The following is a 21,624-nucleotide window of genomic DNA, read 5'->3' on the forward strand; positions in this document are numbered from 1 at the left end:
TATGAACCAACTCAATCAGAGACAGATAAGCACAGGCTCATGGGATCAAGAAGGAAAAATAGTGAAGATTGATCTGGGAACTCTCTACAGTCACAGTAAATAATGAATGGTTCACATCTTGCTAAAACAAAAATTAAGACGTACCATATTTTTCGGAGTATAAGACGCACTTTTTCCACCCCCAAAATTGGGTGGAAATGTCTTTGCGCCTTATACAGTGAATGTTGCCGAAGCCCCGCCCACACACTGGCCCCCACCTTTTGGCCTCTTCCTCCCAGCAATTTGCCTCCTTGCAGCTAACAACAAACAGCCTGGTCAGCTTCAGCACAACCTGATTAGCAGCTGGCCTCCCGACGATCAGCTGTTTCAGGCTTCAGGGATTGCCATAGCCTATTGCTACCTCTGTGCGCCCCATTTCCGGCCTCCGCACACTACATTTTCCACCCATTCCAATCCCATCTCCTGGAATGGGGTGAAAATGGGGGGGTGAAAATGGGGCAGTGGAGGTGGCAACAGGCGATGGCAATCCCTGCAGCTAGAAACAGCTGATCGTCTGGAGGCCAATCCAACCGACAATCAGCTACTTGTGCTAATCAGGCTGTGCTGAAGTTGAAACAGGCTGTTTGCTGCAAGGAGGGCAAAGGCAGATTTTTTTTTCTTGTTTTCCTCCCCAAAAGCGCCTTACACTTTGGAGAGTCTTATACTCCAAAAAATACGATGTATCTTCTTCATACTGACCTATTTTACACAATTATCTGTAAATGTGGCTGTTGAATCTAATGTGTAATGAAGATCTCATTGACTGATTAAGCATGACTTACACATTACTGAACATTTCAATTAAAATTTAGAACTCTACTTTTTTTTTTTTTAAATCATGCCTGTGTTTACATCCAAGTGTAGTTTTAGACCTATTTTCCCCAGAATATTCCTGTGAGATAGGTTGGGATGAGAGTAAGGTTCTGGCTCAAGGTCTCCCATCAATAATATAAGTTTCTCACCTTTCTCTCAGTACCCAGGGATCCAAATAGGTCCAAGTCTTTCTCCAAACAACTGCTGGCTCTTCCATTGGGGAGGGCACTCGAAACAGGAACATCTGGGAGAAAAGGGGGGAGGTGGTATCAGCTGGCTTCCTTAGATCACCCAAGGGATCGCCTTCCCCAAATTAGTACCCTTCAATGAGTTGGATTTCCACACCCAGAGTCAAAGGCTAAATTCAATAAGCCCAAAGAGGACACTGTGAGGTCCAAATCAAGTACAATTCTTTGTCTGCTTATACTTAATAGCAATATCACTTAGACTTGTATACCGCTTCACAGTGCTTTACAGCCCTCTCTAAGTGGTTTAGAGCGTCAGCATATTGCTCCTAACAACCTGGGTCCTTATTTTACCGACTTTGGAAGGATGGAAGGCTGAGTCAACCTTGAGCCGATCGGGATTGAATTCCTGAAGTGAGTCGTGAGTTAACCTGCTATACTGCATTCTAACAACTGTGCCACCCCACGGCTCTAATAGACGGAATCTTGTCAGACTAAAGCTGTAACCTTCTAACTAGATAAATATACCCTGGGAGATTCTAGGCTTTAGCTACGTTGAACCTTTTCCTCCCCACACCATCCAGTTCTGCTCTCTTGGGCCTCTCTCTGGAATGTGCTGCCTTCTTCCTGAAAACTGTGGTGTGATTTCCAAGATTCCCTCTCCCCACCACCCCTTCCAATCTTTTCTCCAGTTGCACATCCCATCACAGGATGGATGCCTTGGCCTTCTATGTTGGATGGTCCCCAAATCTTGTGGAAATCGACACGTAGCTTCTATGGTATATCTGGGCAGCACAGAAAAACCTAACGTTTCACGTTGCAGTTCTGCTTTTCTCCTCAACCCCAACAGCGGGTTGTATGCATTCTATTGCTGATACGTCGCCCTGATTCTCTTCAAGCTGTATAAATTGCTATGCTCTTCTTCTGTTTTGCATTTCTTTGCTTGCGTTACTGGTGTGAAGGACAAGAAGCTGCACAGAGTAGTAGGAAATCTCATCATTCTCCCCCTGAATTCTTATTCAGCCACAAGTCCTGTTTTTGAGATTTCATCATATCATACAAGTATGACTTGGTAGCCATCCCCATCACACCTGGAAAGCTGCTTTGACTTTGGTGGAAAAGACAAGATTCCTAGAAAGCCAAACCACTATCAACATCACACGTGTACGGCTGTGCCCTGACGCTTGGGGTGGAATTTCCTCGTTTTCGGTTTTATATGCAGAACCCGGCTATAATGTACAGATTATCCCCTACGCCTGCCCTTTTCATACTAGCTGAGCTGTTGCTGGCCTTTTAACGGCAATCACGCTGGTGGCCTAGTTCCACTTTTTAGCCTCAATTTTTCACCGTATTTCTTTTGCACAGGAAATGCTGATTGGCTCAGCCCTCCGAATGCAACTGTTGACAAGCTGCCTTGTGATGAAAGAGGAACTGAAAACCTTTCCAGCCCATGTGTATCTTCTGCCACTGGTGTGTTATGCAACTTTAGGTTAGGAAATTCAGGACAGCTATTTGCAATGTTTTTTGTTTTGGAAATGTTACAGTACTGTATTTTCAGTGGGACTGGTGGCAACAACTGTGAATTCCAGGTTTAATTATGATTGTTAAGTTGAGGACTACTTATTGCTCTGGGCCTCCTTGTCCTTCCAATACATTAAAAAAGGACTCCGTGTCTGGTTCTGAAAATCTATCTGCCCGATCATTTTAAGCTGCAAACTTGGACTAACCTGATCCACTAGCTGAAGAAACCACTGGGCCAAACCATGGCATACCAGCTTAATGCAAAGCATTCTGGGATGTTGGCAGGAGTACAGGTAGGCCTCATTTAACCACCAGTGGCTTAGTGACCATTCAAAGTTACAGTGGACTCCCCCAAAGGATACCTGCGACCCAATTTCAATGTTACAATGGCCGCACACCGTCTTGGTCACGTCACTGCATTTTGGGTACTCTGCAGCCAGCTTGCCTTTATGACCATCTGCAGCATACATGACGGTGTTTTGTTTTATTTTCTGGTGTTTACTTCTGGTTCTGGCAAAAATCTCTCATTGGATAAAACAGATTCAGTTAACAAACACCATATTCACTTAATGACCATTGCAAAAAAGGTCATAAACCTAGGCACCTGTTGTGACCTGCTTAAAGACGACAACAACTTACAACTGTGAATTCCAGGTTTAATCATGATTGTTAAGTTGAGGACTCCGTGTACCTCTGGGACTCTTTGCCCTTCCAATACAAAATTAGGCTCAATATTTCCCTGCATCTATCATAACTGAAAAGATCTTCCTACACAACAAACAACTATTTGTTATAAATGACCTCCATGATAAACCTCCATATTCAAGAAACACAAATAACTGATTTAGCAGGAAATAGTGAAATCACAGCCAGTATTTTGGGTCTTCAACTCTTCACAGCTCTCCTCCTCCGGATGGGAAAAGGCCTGCTTACTATTTATTTAGCAACAAGGCAACAAACATTTACAAAAGACAGAAAGGTGTCAGCACTGCTCTTACCAAGTCCCAGCAGGTCTATGACTGGCTCTGAGGGTCTGGAAAGACTTTTTGTAGTTTGAGGATCCTCTTTCTTCTGAGGCTGAAGGAAGCAGAAACCACCAAAATGATGCATTCTCCAGGAAAAAAGAGCAGTTTTCCCATCTTTGTATCTTCAGAAAATGTTCCAGAAATGCTCATGGATTTGAAAGCCCATCCCAATGTTTCAGCCAGCCAACTAAGGCGGTTGGGCTTTGTCTCTCTAAGACAGGTCTCCAAACTTGGCAACTTTAAGACTTGTGGACTTCAATTCCCAGAATCCTCCAGCCAGCTATGTCCACAAGTCTTAAAGTTGCCAAGTTTGGGGACCCTTGCTCTAAGATAAGCATTTCTCAATCTTGGTAACTTGAAGATAGATGGACTTCGATCCCCAGAATTGTCCTGCCAGCACATGTGGAACCAGGGACTTGTGGGAGTTGAAGTTCATCCATCTTCAAGCTGCCAAGTTTCAGAAACATTGCCCTAGATTATTCTGTGGATGTTGACAACTCATGCAGTTGACAATTGTTAGCATTGAGGGGCATAAAGTTTGTAGCATCTGCACAAACCCGCCCTGAAGCTCCCTGACATCTGGATAAGAATTAGCCTCCTGATGCTTTCATTCACAGAATGAATCTCCCAGCCTAGTTTCTCTGCAACAGTCAGCAGGTGGCAAATACGTGAGAGGTTCCACTATGTAATTCACAAAATCAAATCTGCTAGATAAGTAGCTACCGAGGGCCAGTAATAAAATTTACCTGAATTTCTTCCCACCTGCCAAATGAAACGGATGCAGGAGGGGTGCATCTCATCTCATCTCAGTCTATTACTCAAAGGCAAATCTCTCATTGACTACCTCAAGCTCCCTTCCTCCCCACAAGACACCAGAAAGTAGCCAGAAATAACCATAGCCACCTTACCATTCTGACTTTCTCAAAGATAACTGGCTCCACATTTTTCCCAATGGCCGCTTCCTTCTTCCATTTTTCATCCTTTTCTCTCTATGAACAAAAACACTCAGAATGGTGAGAAGGCAAGCCAATTAATTCATCGGAATAATTTTCTTTCTAGGTCAAAGGGAAACTTCCCCTGCTGAACTTCATGGGACTGTCAATGCAAAACACTTCCTTTCTCCCAACCCAACAATGTTGTTTGCACAACTCTTTTAATTTGGATTGGCCCATACAGTACCGTGATGGTGAACCTATGGGCACATGTGCCACAAGTGGCATGCAGAGCCCTCTCTGCTGGCACAGCAGCCGTCGCCCCAGCCCAGCTCCACCGCAAATTTTAAAATACATGGACTTTATCTCCCAGAATTCTGGGAACTGAAGTCCACAGATCTTAAAGTTGCTAGGGTTGAGAAACACTGCCCTAAACCCTAAATTAACCAAATTAATTTCACAATATGCTAAACTCCTCCTCTCAACAATGATCAAAGTTAAAACCAGCCAAATCTCATGAAAATGCATTGCCAGGCCTTTCATTAACCTGGCAGAACTATCTGTCTGTCTCTCTGCCCATCTAATGAGCTCGTTTTTTGACCCCTTCAGTCTAATTTGTTTCATCTCTGTACAGTAAGCAATTCATATTTATTTTTTCCACAGCATCCTTCTTAGAAGAAAATGAAGATCATATCAGATTCAAAGAAGAGGATGACAAAACAGAGTGTCAGAGAGATTATGGGTATTTTTACCTATTATGGGCTCTGCCCCATTCACTATTCCTATATATTTCCTATATTCCTATATCCCCTCCCACACAACCTTGGGATCCTTCACAGAATAAAATTGTTCACCCCATCTAGAATAAAATTGTTCACCCCATCTTATGACAGCTCCTGCCAGTCAAAATACTGGACAGAACCAAAAAAGCAAAAGCATTTATGCATTTAGAACCAACCAACCCGTAACGTGTTGATGTCGAGACTTCTGTCCATGTACTTCTTCTTTTCATATTTGTCTCTGATAAAGCTCTCCACTGCTCTGGGAGGAAACTGGATAAGGATGAATAAACCAAGAGCAGATAGTTTTGCTACCAAATTAGATGCTGCAATAATTTTGGAGGCAACCATCAGGCTGAAGTTAAACTAACCAGAACTGGCCAAGGGACTGGGGGGAATGTAGTTGTTTCCACTGTGATAAATATAAAAGCTGGACTATCATTAGATTGTAGCACAAGTTATAGAAAACTCTTAAGCATCTGCTGCCATCTACCAGTCTTTGTGGATTTTGCAGCCCAGATAATGGTAAATCTGCAGTTGTGCTCCAATCCAGAGAATATGGTAGTTTTGCTTATAATATGCAAAGCATGACAACAAATTATAGGATAGGATAGATTAGGATTGTTGATTTCAATCTGTGGCCATGAGCAGATAAATTGCTCCTGTCAGCATAGATATTGCTGGTTTTATGAGTTACCTGCCTCCATATGAAGCAGAAGCCAAACTGCATAATATTAAGATGTATGGACTTCATCTCCCAGAATTCTCTAGCCAGCCTGGCTGGGGAATTCTGGGAGTTGAAGCCCAAACATCTCAAAGTTGCCAAGTTTGAAACATGGATCTAGAGTCATCGTTTTGTTCCACAAAAAACTTTTTAATGTTTTAAAAGTTATCTCCAGCAAATCCCAGCAGTGTTGACTTAACTGAGGGGGAAGAAACCCCATCTTAGTAAAGGTAACAGCAATTCCCATTCATATTGTTGCCAAAAAAACACAATATCTCCAGGAGGGTCTAGACTAGAGGGAGGACACTGAATACTGCACCTTCTAGTCAGGGTTGATTTATGAGGCTTGGTTTTCCAGAAGATGCTCACTAACAGGGAAACCTCATCAAAATTCCAAAAAAGGCTGTGGAGTCTAAAAGGGTTCATGCAGAGACTGATATAGAGATATCCCCTTCCCACACTCCCTCCAGTGCTGCTGAGGCCTCCATTTTCCTGTGGGGACAACAGGCAGAGAAAGGATGCTGGTCTGTCTGGGGTCGTCTGAAGTTCTCTGGCAGGTAACCTTCGTAAAGGCGATTTGCTTTCCCATTTCCCATTTCTTGCATGCACTGGAATACAAAATAGAAAGTCTCTGTGATGTTGTATAATTAATTAGGCTTTCGCTTGAATTTTTTCATTTGTATGAATTAACTCCAGGAAGCAAACTTTTTTTTTTTTAACTCTGACAACCAAAGCATCAGGGGAGAAGGTAGATTAATATTATTGTCTGCCAGAATATTTATAGAATGGAGTTTGGACACCAACCTGCAGATATCAAGGGTTATGATGACTTGTAGTTAAATGCATTATCAGTTTCTATTAGATCAGCAGTAAACCGTATTGAGATCTACTGGAAGAAGCAGTTACGTTCCCTCACCAATCATGGTGATTTTATTTGATAAAATGACTAGTCTAATCTAGCATTCTGAAGTGAGTGTAGCTTATTCTAAATCGATTTCTCTGAACCTTAGAGGAAGGTGAAGAAAGAAAGGGGTCGTTATGCGCCCCATGAATGTGTCTCCTTAGTCATTATAAATGAGGGAAAATGAGATAAGAAATGGAGAAGCCAAATATCTCAGGATAGGTGAAATGGGGCAGCGAGGACAAAATAATTTTTTTTCCAAACAACTTACATTAAATCCTGGGGTTACTATTGTATATAAGATTACAATGCTAATTTTTATTTTTAATATTTTAATGTAATAATGATTAAGGCATAGAATATGGGAAGTCATGAGTTCTAGTCCCATCTTACAAAGCTAGCTGGGTGACCCAGGGCTAGGCATTTTCTCTCAGCCTCAGGAATAGTTTTTCTCAACCTTTCTCAAGATATGTGGACTTCAACTCCCAGAATTTTCCAGACAGCATAGCTGTAAACGCTGACTAGGAAAGACATAATGATAACACCACTTCTGAAAAACCTTACAAGAAAACTGCAGATACTGTCCAGGAGAAAATCAGACACAATTTTTGAAGAATGTTAAACATGTGTACAGATTGCTCCAGATTGGTTTTGTAGGAATGAGGAATCTCTGAAGGTAGAAAATGAGCATGTAACGTTGACAATTAGATTCTCTACAACTCAGATTGTCCTATGTCAGGATGTTTATCTGAGGACAGAAGAGCATTCCACTAATTTTGGAGCTGCACCCACACCTATAACTTTTCTCTTTTGCTGCTGGCAAAAATCCATACTGACCTGTATTTGTTCTTGTGTCCATTGGTCCAGATTGACAGATTTTACTCTGGAGATATGGACTCCCAAGTTCCGGTGTATTCCAGCACAGCGGATGCAAATAAAGACGCCAATGTTCCACGAGGCCCATCTTGGCCCTGTGAAAGTACAAGGGAAAAGGTTGTGAGAGTGGCTGTGAGCTGCTGGGCAAGATCCCTCTTCCAAGAACCTCCTACAGTAGTCCTCAACTTACAATAATTCACTTAGCAACATTAGAGGTTATGATTGACATTTGCAGGGGCATTAATGACTAGGATTTGAACTTCTGCCAAGTCATATGATGGCATTTTGGGTGTTTGGCTACTGGTCTGAATTTACAGCTCTTTGCAACATTGAATGGTCATGTGGCTGCAATTTATGATGTTTTTATCTGGAAACTGGCATTTACTTTTGGTTTCTGGAAACAAAATGCCCATTGTAGACAATGGATTCAATAAACAACTAGTAATTCACTTAAATGAGCCGTGGTGGTGCAGTGGTTAGAATGGAGTACTGCAGGCTACTTCTGCTGACTGCCGGCTGTCAGCAGTTTGGCAGTTTTAGTCCCACGGGCTCAAGGTTGATTCAACCTTCCATCCTTCCGAGGTCAGTAAAGTGATGACCCAGATTGTTGGGGGTAATATGCTGACTCTATAAACCACTTAGACAGGGCTGTAAAGCAAGGGTGTCCAACCTTTTGGACCTCAGGGACCACCAAATCCATAATTTTAAATCCCGCGCACCACTAATATGAATCCAGCATGCCGCTCGCTGAAGCGCCTGGACTCCCACTGATGGGATGGAGTCCTTCAGGCACTTAGCTTGGCTGCCTGTTTCTGCAACTTTAGATACTTTCGAGGCATTTGGACCTGTTTCCCACAGAAAACGAAACACTGGGATCTCTTATCTCTCTTTCTCTCTCTTTCCCTCTCTGTCTCTCTTTCTCTGTGTCTTGTCTCTCTCTCTCTTTCCCTATCTCTCCCTTTCTCCCTCTTTCTCTCTCTGTCTTGTCTCTCTCTTTCCCTATCCTCTCTCTCTTTCTCCGTTTCTCTCTCTGTGTGCGTGTGTCTTGTCTCTCTCTCTCTCAACCCTTGCTCTCTGTCCTCGGGGGTTGGGGGGGGAAGAAACCTCTGAACTGGTGCTGGGTGGTGGGAATCTGATGTCCAGAGGCCGACGAGTCATGTGCTGAAGACCAGATGGCTGGCGGGAAGGTGAGGCAATCCTGCAATCTTCCTAGCAAACCTGTGTCATGGCTGCTGCCTCCGGCCTCTGTGCATCGAGGAGGCCGAGCAGCAGCGGGAAGAGCGCAGACCTCCTGAGCTGCAGGAAGTGGTTGGCAGCGATGCTCTCAGGTGAAGATGTTGCAAGGCGAAGGCTCAAACCCTCCCCCCAGAAGCCTCAAAGTGCTTGCTGCCCCTCTGGCACCCGCCAACTCTCCTCCTTCCTGCTGGTCATGAGTGCTTCTGGCGAGGAGGAAGAGAAGCGCGGTGGGAGGAGGCTTCGCGGCTGCCAGAGGGGCAGCGAGGATTTTGCGGCTCCTGAGGAGAGAGGCACAGGAGATCGTGCCCTCCCCTCGCAGGCCAGGGAACACCCAGGAAGGGCTCCAATGCCGTGATCTCCTGCGCGCTACCCTCCCTCCCCACCTGCATCAGTCCATCCGCAGCCGGTATCACCCCTGTTGCAGACAGGGGTGCGCTGCAGATCACCAAAATTTTCTCATGGACCACCAGCGGTCCGCGGACCATCAGTTGGCAACCTCTGCTGTAAAGCACCGTGAACGGTATATGTCTAAGTGCTATTGACAATGATCCGTGCAAAAAAAGTTGCAAAATCGGGCGTGGTCATATGATCACTCGCTTAATGACATATGACATACAGCTATCATTCTGGGTTCAATTACAGTCTTAAGTTGAGAACTACCTGTAGTGCATAAGTGAAAGAGTCTGGAACTTTCAACTATGGTACAAACTGGCTTTTAAATAATCATACCAAGAAATAAAGTCATAATCTTGTTGAAAAAGAAAGGATGAAGAGGGGGAGGGACTACGGCCCCTTAATTGTCTTTTTCAATATTGGGTCCAAAGTCTGCTCATGATCATCGCTATATTAATTAATTCGTTATTCAAGGCATGACCTTCGGAGCTTCAGTTTACTTTGAACAAAAAGAGGCATCATTCAATAAAGGCAAAATTAGAACTCGTTGAAGTGGCTGACGGTTTTAAAAATGTCAAAAGGTGGGCACAGGATGACACCCAGAAGACTATTATCCTTTTCACACTTTAGTGGCGTTTTCCCAGCTGGGTGAGAGGCTGAACAGCATGTACCCACTGCAGATTGCAGGCAGATGAATGCTCTTGACTTACACTCGCGCACACCCTCTTGTTAAATCTGGTTATTTCAGGGCAAAGAGAAAGGAAAGTCGGCTTTGTTATCGGGGTTCTTCCTCACACGCCAGCAAGGGACAGCAGTGCAGATGGAAAGAGGCCACTACATGAAGCCACTACATGAAGCCATCATCCCCTTGGCTCTGGATGCCCTTGAAACAGAACATTCCATTGTTTGCCGTGAATTTGGGCAGCAGCCACGAGATGCAATGCAGCTCTGGCTGAGGCTTTTCTGGGCTGGCAAGTTCTTAAAGGCCCGGAATCAGTCCTTCAAGTCCACAGAGAAGCACCGTACTTGTAGGAGTGGGTGATTAAGATGCAGAGAATCCGGAATATTCTGCACCAATCTGGGTTGCAAATATCACTGAAGTTCTTCACTGTGCTTCAGTTTGGAAAAACTTAGCTTAAAATTCTGGGATTTGGAGCCCCCATATCCACAGAAAACTCCAAGGAGAGGAAACCAGCTAAGTGCATGACTCATTCAGACAAACCAGATCCAAATTAGAGACAAAAGATCTGACAGGATATTAGACTTTCTTGAAAACCGCTATTTTGTGGCCTCTCCCGATGGACTAGAAACACACCTGGAGGGCAAAGGAGTTCAGTTTGGAGAAAGCTGCAATACCCGATGGCACCTAAAGGCAAATTATTGGAATTGACAAATTGTGGAATTTCCAGGCCCGACTTTGCTGTACGAACAAGACTGGCAGGACTGGAGTCAGGATTACATCATCATCTGTGAAGCACAATGAATGCAAATGTCAGATGAGAAGGCCTGCGGTGGAGGGAGACGTTCAGTCACCGCAAGAGACGCTTCTGTGTTTGTAATCCTATCTCACACGCCACCATTTCAGTTTTTGCCTCTTTCAAAGAGCTCTTTAGGGAACATCTGACAATGTCAATTCCAACTGCAGAGCAGCAGAGGGGAAGTGCCAAAAAGGAAAACCTCAAAGCAGATCCCATTCCGAGAACTCTTATAGCATCAGATCTGGCAGGTCAAAGAAACAAGGGAGGAAAAGAGCCCCTCAAACTGGAAATACTGAAGTTGCACTTCCAGCTTCCAGAGCCAGCCAGGAATCTATAAGGAGGAGGGTACATTTCAGATTGACAATTTAAAGATTATTAACAGAGATTAAACTTTGATGCGGACACACCTGCCAGCTCTTTTAAACTATGATACCAGCTTCTTCCCAAACTTAAATACACCCCCCACCCCACCCCAATATTTTAGCAGACTGGATTCATGAACCTTTTTTTCAGTGAGGATTTGCAGGCTGGTTGCCAACATTTTCCTCCCCGCCTCTGATATGCACAGATCTTGTAATGTGATTAAATCGGCCTCGCACTCCTGCAGCCTGCCGTTATGCACATATTCTCTCCTGTCTCTAAGTGCCTCTACCCAGTTCGAGCCCTCTGAGCCCTCTGCAGGGCCAGATCAAAGTTCTTGAAGGCCAGGGTTAAATGTGGATAGTTGGATTGGAAGGCCAGGGGGGCTACACCTGCCACAAAGTCCCATCGTGACAGGTATGGAAGATCCAGCACATCTCAGTCTTAATAGGGTCCTGCCAGCCCATCTTCCATTTATCATTTATTTTGAAGGGGATAGACAATCCAGCAGAGTTCCCAAAAAATTCTGCATTGCAGCCATTCACTGCTTTTATTTTCCACAAATCCCTGTGAAGTTTAGAGGTGACCCATTGCTGCAGAGAAGTCAGGGCCTAGAGCCGTGCTTCTCATCCCTAACTGGGCTTAGCTTAAAGGAGGTGTGGACCTTGACTCCCACAATTCCCGAGCCAGCTTTGTTGACTGGGGAATTCTGGGGGTCGAAGTCCTAACCCCATGGCTGAGAAACATTGTTCAAGAGACTCATGCTTTGTCACGTAGCAGCCCTTCTGGGCATGTGTTTTGCAAAATTTTATTTGCTGGTGTGTGCCTGGACTTCCATCTTGTTTATTTTGTATTGTGTTATTGAAGTGTTTTATCATTTTCAGTATTCATTATATGCTAAATTGTAAGCCATACAGAACTGTCTGAGAGTTGGGCACCACCTATAAAATGCATACGTATCTACTTACATGGGTGGTAAGAAACAAGAAAATGTATGATGACATGAAAAGACAAGAAGATGGATAAAAAAATAGCGAGGTATACTTTTTTTAAAAAATATTGGCAACCCTGTCTTTATTGAGATTTACTCTCACTAAACTCAACTCAACCAGGGTTCATATACAATGTTAAAGAGACTTATCTTTGTCTCGAATTGATTTCTAGGGCTTTCCAATGACACCCAACTCATAATTACAGAGAAAAGTCCCTCTTGCCTGCAGATTTCTTTTTAGAACCACGAAGAAGTCGAGGTGCTTCTCTTGAAGAATTATTTCTTGGTTTCCATTATGCAATTTTTCTATGCTTTAAGAAGTCAGAGAGACCAAATGCAAAACAAAAGGAGGAAATTCTTGATGTGCTTCTCTAAAAAGGAGAAGAAACGCTTGACATATAACTTCACTAGAACACATGATATACGGGGAGAACGTTTCAATTCTGCTATAGCTGAAATGGCCCCGCAAGAGATCTTCAGAGACTATCTGGAATGCAGGCACTCACCTAATGCTTCCTTGCTACTTGATAACAGGGATGATATTATGGGGGGACTTTTACAATGCTATTCCCAAGAATTCTATAAAAACCCCAAATGTCCTTCTGTCCATGTTTTAAGATCTTCAGAGGTGGTGGCTATCCTATGTTTGTTTGCTGTGGGAGCACAGGGTATAAATTGTCTTGGGACCTGGTTGTGTGTCCCATCTTTAGGAAGGTCCACTGACTCCGTTACTAACAGAGGTAGTCAACTTACGTCCAGTCACGGAACAACCATTCAAAGTTACAACAGATCTCCACAAAGCTACTTACAACCCATTTTCAAAGTTACAATGGCAGCATTTTGGACACTTCGACAAGCAGTTCCCCTTTATGCAGAATCCCATGGTCCTGTGACTACAACCTATCACTTTTTTGCTTATTTTTGGCATTTATTTCTGATTTCCAGCAAGAAAGGAAAAATTGGATTTGCTTAATAATCACAGTATTTTCTTAACAACTGCTGCAAAAAATGTCAAAACAACCAGGTCCAGTTATGTGGTGCACTGACTCCTGACTACAACACTGACTCCTGACTAACGTATTACTTTAATTCCAAATCGTGGTCATATGTCAAGGACTACCTGCATTTTAATACCAGTTATGATGCTGGCTCGTGTATTTTTGAGTAGCCATTTTTTTTTGCATTGCATTGTAATCTACATTGACTGGTCTATATGTTAATGTTTTAGGAAGAGGGGTCATTCAATACACCTAATAATTATTTATATTAAATCATTTGAATCAGGAAGAGAGATGTAGATTTCCCAGATCCCACAGACTCAAGCATTTTACAGGGTAGCCGCTTTCAGTAAAGTCAGCCAGACACTGCTGATCAGGAGAAGCATTTAATTATCTTGCATACTTGATTACCGATGTCACTAGAGTAAACGTTGGTCTGCAAAATAGATGATTAAGAGATGCACAAATGGAAAGAAATAGCCACTTCCATGCACTGTGCTCAATGGCCTCCATGTTAGCATCAAATGATTTTCTCAAGAAACTGTGCATCCTGAACAGGATGCCGAGAAGTACAGGGAGTCCTCAATTTCTAACCATTTGTTTAGTGACTGTTTGAAGTTACGACATTGAACAAAGGTACTTATGACTGGTCCTTGCACTTATGATTATTGGAGCATCCCCACAGGCATATGATCAAAATTGGATGCTTGGCAATCAGCATATATTTGATTGCTGCAGTCAGATGATTGACATTTCTGACATTCCCCAGCCAGCTTCTGACAAGCAAAGTCAATTTGTAAGTCATATTTACTTAACAACCATGTGATTCATTTAATAACTGGCAAACTGGTCATAAAATTGGGCACAGCTCATTTAACAACCAACTTACTTAGTAATGGAAATTCTGGTTCTCATCATAAGTCAAGGACTACCTGGATTGTAAAATGTACTTTTAAACTTCAGGCAAATCTGAATGCAATTCTTATTTGGTATTCTTAAGATTAACTTAAGTTTTGAAGAACAGTAAAGATCTATTTTTTGTGGGACACCTGGTGCTCTCTGAATTTAATTGTTTTCTTACAGATGTCTTATTATCCAATGTTTCACATCTGAAAGAAGATAACCAAGCTTAGAGAGCATCAAGAACCCTCCAGTTCAAACCTGAGCTATAAATATTCTCTTCTACTAGATCAATTTCTCGTTCATCCTCCTCCTCCTTTTGGGAAACTATTTTGGCATCTGCTATGATTTTAGTTGAAGGAAGAAACTCACCAATTGCTTTACAGCCTTATACAGGCAGTCCTCAACTTACAACAAGTTCAGTTAGTGACCGTTCAAAGTTGCAATGCAAAAAGTGGTTCATGACTGTTTTTTAGAGTTACAACCTTTGCAGCATCCCCATGATTGTGTGATGAAAATTCAGATGCTGGGCAAGTGGTTCGTACTAGTTCAGGCCATTGTCATGTGATCACTTTTTGCACTTTTTGCAACCTTCTGACAAGCAAAGTCAATGGGGAAGCCAGATTTACTTAACAACCAGATTACCAACTCATCAACTGCAGTGATTCACTTAACAACTGTGGGGAGTTGTTAAGAAATATCGTAAAATGGGGCAAAACTCACTTAACGAACTAAATTTTGCTGGGCTCAATTGTGGTCATGCGTCGAGGGCTACCTGTACCGATATTTGTGCCCTTGAGAATCTGCATACAGGATGCCCACCATCTCTGACACAATAACTAACAAAGTCAACATTGCCATGGCTGCTGCTGGGGCCATCCGAGTTGAAACAATAGATTAGAAACAGAATACAACTGCATTGCTACTTGATCCAGCAAACCAGGAGTTGTGCCTCTTGTGAAGCAATTAAACAAAAAGCACAGCTTGTTCTGCAGTGACATCTAAAAGGCTGATTTTTTAAAAAATGTAGAAGGCTAGAGCTCAAAATTAGCAAATGGGTCAGAATCCATTTGGAATCACTAGAAATATGAAAGGATCTTTGGGGTTTAAAGCAATACAATAAAAAAACAGAAACACAAAAACAGAGGAGGGAGGATTGTCTTCAAGATGATAAAGAATGAGATAGATATAAAGAAACCTATTTTTTACGGTAATAATTTTAACAATAGAACTAAAATTGGAAATTGTATACAAACAGTATATCCTGGATGTAAGCAGTAGGTGAAACAGTTTGGCTATCAACAGCATTATTAAAAGAAGAAGAAAATGCTAGTCTCATAATGCCCAGAAATAGTATCTCCATCAAGTTTGCTAGAATAACAAGTAGGGGAGAAAATTCAGAAAACAATTTAAGTTTTCTAGCGTTACAACTCTACAACAAACAGTAGTAGCTATAGCATATAGGTTGTAGAGACAGATTTCAGAAATAATTTTGTTAGAACTCTGACCTTTCCCTTAATAGCTTTAATTCTACAGTGATCATTATTTACAATTAGAAAACCTTGCTGCCTGAATTTTAAATAACGGAGACAAGGCACTGCTCACCTATGAGGTCTAATATTGATGTCTTAGCCCAAGCAGGGTACTAGATGTTCTTCGCAAGATCTATTATTTGTTGAAACTACTTGATCTGAAAAGATGACAATTTCTGCCAGTTGGACAACTGAAGGAGAGGATGGTTCTAGAAACTGTAATTTTTTGAACCTTTTAATCTTTGAAGCTGATTCTCTAGGGCAGCCTTCCTCATTCTTTTTTCTTTACTGGCTGAGGCTAAGGAAAGGGTACAGCTAAGCCTTGATTTACAACCGTTCCTTTTGTTCAAAGTTACAAAAAAAAAAAATCCTTGCACTTATGACCACTGCAGCATCCCCATGCTCACAGGATCAAAATTTGGGCAGTTGGCAAATGCATGTATTTGTGACAGATATGCCATCCCGGGGTCACATGATTGGCGTTTGTGACCTTTCCGGCCAATTTACAACAAAGTCAAGGGGGGGGGAGGGAGTCGGATTCACTTAATAATCACAGTGATTTGCTTTAAAGGAATGTAAAATTGGGTGCAACTTATTTAACAACGGTCCTGTTTTAAGCAATGGAAATTTAGGTCCCAATTGTATTTGTTAGTCAAGTGGTCCTGGGACTTTGAGGATCCATTCTTTGCTTCGATGACAATGTATTTCCCTTGGCCGGCCAGTCAACTGTACAAAGCAAGGGAAAGCCCTAAAATATGCAGGAATCAGGCAGCAGAAAGAGTGTGTGTGAAAATCTGTGGGATGATTTCCAAATTCCTTCCCCTCGAGATCCCTTTCACCCAGAAATAGTGAATGAGGTCCTGTAGCAATATTAGCCTTGCAGCTAATTAGGAGAATGGTAAAAATTGAAGGTATATGTTATGTACATGTTATGTACATGTTATGTACTATTTTCTAGAGTTGGATAGAAATCTCAAATTTGTCATAGCTTTTCACAGCTTCATATCTGGGGAATGGGTTAAAATATATATATGCATTTTTGGACACACAGTCATGCATATTCTCTTCACACACACACACACACACACACACACACACAGAGTCCGCACTTTTTCCATTATCTGGCTTTTTGCAAATAATTTTCCCCATCAATGTACTTTTAATGTATCAATTTTTGTGCATTTTCCTCTTTTTACATATTTTTGTATATTGTTTTTTGGCTATAAACTTAAAATTTACAGATTTGGTATGAACTGAGTTCCTGTTCTGCACTCATTTGGAAAGTACAAACTGGTAATTGAATTGGATTCTCTAACTACAATTTTAGATCATTTTCTAGGGCACAAATCAGCTTCCATTGCTGCCCTGCAGAGTCTCCTCTGGAACAGGGACAGGTAAAACCGAGGATGAAAACTTCTGCTAGACCCCAAGGCGGCATCCAACAGATTGACAAAACATCTGAACTACACTTGCCTAAAAAGAGAATAGCTAGAAATTGTGGCCAACTCCAGACCTAACCATCTTGAGAAGCAACAATGAAGGGGGGCACCGGCCTTCAATATTTCCTTCCGTTAAGTATTTTTCCAGGTGCCTGGAAAAGAATAATTGTGTGGAAACTAGGAACACGTTTTAGAAGAACGTTTTTGTGGGATTAATTTTAATTATTAATCACAATTTCTTGGCTGAACATGTGTCCTGAAACACCCATCTGAAGCACACACATACACACAAAAAAAAAACCCTGGAAAACTGAAGGCCCTTGTATCAGTGGAGCTCAAAACTTGCCCACACACAGCTGGAGAATTAATAATTTCTTGCATCAGTGGGATTGGTCTGCCCCACTCGCTTTGGCAGATGGGGCTTGCTACAGACCCCGTAGGCCAAGACATTTCAGCTAACGGAGTCTAGGAGAAGTGCCTCCTCTTCCGTGGCCCCTGCCCTCTGGGACACCTTGCATCTGGAGACAAGATTTGCCTTCATCTTTCTGGCCTTAAAACTTGGCTCTGCTGCTTGTCTAACCCAAGGTGGGGTGCTGGAGATGGCTGATTGAAAGAGAGAGACATAAAAGCACATGCCGGTACCATCTGTGCTTTTGGTTTTTCTTCACTTATTCAATTTTGTTAATTCTATGTTTTTAATGCTTTTATGTTAATGCTTTTAAGCTGCCCAAAGTCGCTCTGGATAGCAAGATGGGCAGCATATAAAACAAAGAAGCAAAAAAAATAAATGTCCTATAAATGCATGTTACAAAACGCCAACATGGACCCAAAGCAACACAGCTCATTAAACATGTTTAGCTGTCTTCCTCGGCCTGCAAGAATCACCCTTCTTACTCCGATTTGGGAAATAATTCTAGGATTTTGCAGTTTATTACATCTGAAGAAGACCAGGTTCTCAGGCAATCCCACCACTCTGAATTGCTGGCATAATAAAAGATAATTGAGGGACAACATTAAATGCCACAATGAATCTGCAAGAGGAATAATTAATACAAAAAGTCATCCAGAAATCTGAGGTCTTCCTTTGGCTGCAGTCAAATGGCACCGCATTTTGCATTTATTTCACCATCTCTCATTATAAACGGGAGAGCCTGACCTGTCAATGAGCCTGCTGAAAGCCAATTTATTTGTACAGTATTTATGAAAACCTAGCCTTGTTTTTGTCAGGAGTCCAGATTCTGTCAATTTAGTCTCTGCTAAAATCCCAGGCAGATTCTGTTCCAAGAGAAAATGGCATTCCCGCTTTAGATCGGCATGTGGGTTTCATGAAGGCGTTCTGACATCTCCCAAATGCATTTTATAAGTCAGTTACCATAGCAACCAGCAGTCGTTGCATTGTTAAAAATAAATAAATTGAAAGTTCAGTTTTCTGTAGCAAAAAGCTGTCTTTCTTATACACAAACTGCAGGCTCTGGTTTTATAATTCAACATAGGTGCTTGTGCCATGAACCCAGCATAAAAAAAGTGTAAGAAATGCCATTGTCCATCTCTAGATAATTTGTGCTGGCCTCTAGGTGGTAAAAAAAAATAAAGTCGTGATTAAGACATCAAAATGATTTCTCACCAATACAATATTTAAAACACATGGACCTTCAGAATTATTTGACTTCTGCAATTGTTTGGAATTGTAGACAATGTTTGGAATTGGACTTCTACAATTGTTTCTCGGGTGCCAGTTTGGGTCTCGTGGTTAAAGCTTCAGGTTAGAAACTGGGATACCGTGAGTTCTAGTCCTGCCTTGGCATGAAGCCAGTTGTATAACTGGGACCAGTCGCTTTCCCTCAGCCCTAGGAAGGAGGCAATGGCAAACCACTTCTGAAAAACCTTGCCAAGAAAATGTGCAAGGATTTGTCCAGTCTTGGAGAACTGGACATGATTTAATGGAAGGAAAAAAACAAACCCTGTTTCTAGACACTCAGCAATCTTGGAGTTCTAGTTATTCTTACAAAATGCATCATATTCCAGGGTGGCATTGCACATTGCCATGGGGCTTGGATACCTGAATGCATTTGGAAGATGACACGACTGGGTCAAAAAAAGATTGGACAACCATTTGTCCAAGACTGTATAAGGACTTCTTGGGGAGGGGTATGGACTAAATGAGGTGACCTCAAAGGTCCCTTTCAGCCCCATGATTCTATATGCGACATCCAACCCTTTTTCTGTAAGCCAATAGTGTGCTGTATGTACTGTATATCATTTAAAACAGCCTTTTAAAGAATCAATCAGGGGAGGAGACGAACTTGGGAAGGAAAACTTCTGAATTGTAAATTGTTCCAATCTTGGTTTGCTATGTCTGAACAAGACAGCAAGTGTGCTTTTCAGGATAGTGATTAAGATGTCCCATTTGAACTGGGAAGGTCCAGATTCAAATCAACCCTCAGCTACAGAAAGAAACTCACTACGTGTAATGGGCTGTGAGGATAACCTTGAAGAAGAGCTGCAACCAAGACAACAAGCAGAGTAATCCCAGTTCAGAGCAAGAAAAGGAATTTGAGAAAGCATTTCAGTCGTGACCCTCCCTAATTCTCTTTAGGATAAAGGCTGGGCGGGGGGGGGGGGGGAAGGAGGAGGAGAAGATTCAGTGGCAAGTCCCAGGAAGCGTAGTAGCCCTACAATAAAAGTAATTTTGGTATTAATGATTTCGGTGTTCACATCTGGTATTCCTTGAAGGCCTGACGTCAGATACTTGTGTATCAGTTGTTATCTCTCAGTGCAATGTACCTCACAAAGTTGTTTCTGAGGAAGAGATGCGCGCTGCCTTCAGCTTCTGGAGGAAAGACGGGTTGTAACTCCAAGGAATTAATAAAGCTGTGCCCCTTGTTTAAGATATCAAATCTCTTGTGCCCAACATAATAAAGAGAGGAAAAGAGACAGTATTGGGCAGGTGCTAACTTCTAATCACTTCCTAATCTTTTTTGAAAACAAAGTTTCAGTTTTTAACTGTTTTGACTAGTGGCTCTCACCATATTCCTTCTATGTAACTCTCCCACATAAACTGAAACCAAAGCCTTGAAATGATTATGGAACTGTTCTTATTTGTTCACAATGGAAGCAAAGCCAAAACATTTTTCCTTCCAGCTGAGTCTGACCTGGAAACAAAATGTAAACATGTTACATTTTGAAAGCATGGAAAACATAAAAGTGTACAAAACAAAACAGAAATAGAAATTTAAGGTGGCAGCCGCCATAGACCATCTGAGAACCCCTAATGTAGCTTCCATGCGCTGAAAGAAGCACTGCAATTCTAATGGACATTAAGGCACACAACTGCACATTTATCTATATAACAGGAAACTCTTGTAATCAATGCGCCATGGCGGGATGAAAACCATCAAGTATGGAGAAATCTGAAGTTGACATCCAGAAGTTTTGAAGTAGGCTGGGCGTAGCAATAACCTGGAAACGTTTCTAGTTGGAGACAAGGTGTTTTTACACTTCAAACTCTCAATCTTACTCACAGGAAGTACTTGATATAACAAAGAGAAGTAAAATGTTACGATTAAGTACTAAGAATAAAGATCATAAGGTTGGTTGGTCCAAAGCAAAAACTGCTAATGCAATTTATTTTTCTATCCGCTACCAAAAGAGGATTCTTTTGTTTAAATTAAAAACTCATTAAACTCCACTCAATCCCTTTTCCCTCATCTTCCCCCCTGCTATCTAACTGCATCTATGGTAGTTCTACAATTTGAACCATTTTGTGTATCTCAGTGCTGAATCTTGGGGGAAGCTGTATGAAATCATGTTTCCAGCTCTGGAAGAAAGTGATTTTTCACAAGCACACCTGACCTTTTTCTAGACGCAAGAACTACTACCTTGACTCAGTTTTACCACGGGTTCCTTGGAAAAACAAAGAACAAAACATGTAATCCTTTCTCCAGATGCTCACTGGAATTAATGCAACAGGATCTTTGGAAGATAATAGTAAACAAAAAGTACAGGTAAGTCCTTAACTTATGGCCATAATTGAGCCTGGAATTATGATCCTAAGTCGTGATGGTGATTAAGGAAGTTAACATATAATTACACCCGATTTTACACTTTTTTGTGGTGACCATTAAGAAACCATTATGCTTGTTAAATAAACCTGTTTCTTTTAATGGGTGTGTTTTGCTAGAAATCAGAAATAAAGGCTGGAAACCTACAAAATGTGCCAAAAATCATGGTCATGTGAATGTGGGACACTGCAAATGGCTGTAAGTGGGAGCTGGCTGCCAAAGGCCCAACATGTGATCACATGACCACAGGGTGTTTTTGTACCGCTTTCAAAATTCTGGATCAGGTCATAGATTTAGGGAGCTCTGTCATAACTTCGAACAGTCACTAAGCAACCAGTCGTTAAGCAAGGACTACCTGTAAGTTTGCTTGAAGCCATGGAAATAGTCTTTTTTTTTTAACCTAAGCCTTCTCTTCTTCCATAATACAGTCTGACATTCATG

At 41.9% G+C, this 21,624-nt stretch overlaps 1 protein-coding gene across 4 annotated transcripts in view; it reads right to left on the minus strand.

The window, feature by feature from the left end:
- The window catches only part of SMAP2 (small ArfGAP2), a 38,889-nt gene that overhangs the window by 4,974 nt on the left and 12,291 nt on the right, over positions 1-21,624 (minus strand). For 2 of the 4 annotated variants that reach the window (XM_087939567.1, XM_026702691.2), the window contains 6 exons: positions 7,757-7,890; positions 6,541-6,626; positions 5,478-5,556; positions 4,492-4,572; positions 3,557-3,635; positions 1,002-1,096 (listed from right to left, as the gene is read on the minus strand). In XM_087939567.1, the coding sequence (XP_087795693.1) occupies positions 1,002-1,096; positions 3,557-3,635; positions 4,492-4,572; positions 5,478-5,556; positions 6,541-6,623 (417 nt within the window). In that variant the 5' untranslated portion in view covers positions 6,624-6,626; positions 7,757-7,890. Of the gene's footprint in view, positions 1-1,001; positions 1,097-3,556; positions 3,670-4,486; positions 4,573-5,477; positions 5,557-6,540; positions 6,627-7,756; positions 7,891-21,624 lie in introns of all 4 variants that reach the window. The other 2 variants (XM_087939565.1, XM_087939566.1) reach the window with 2 other exon arrangements.

The sequence above is a fragment of the Pseudonaja textilis genome, chromosome 10, assembly GCF_049901715.1.
Source record: "Pseudonaja textilis isolate UNSWEBS1 chromosome 10, rPseTex1.2, whole genome shotgun sequence".
NCBI lineage: Eukaryota > Metazoa > Chordata > Lepidosauria > Squamata > Elapidae > Pseudonaja > Pseudonaja textilis.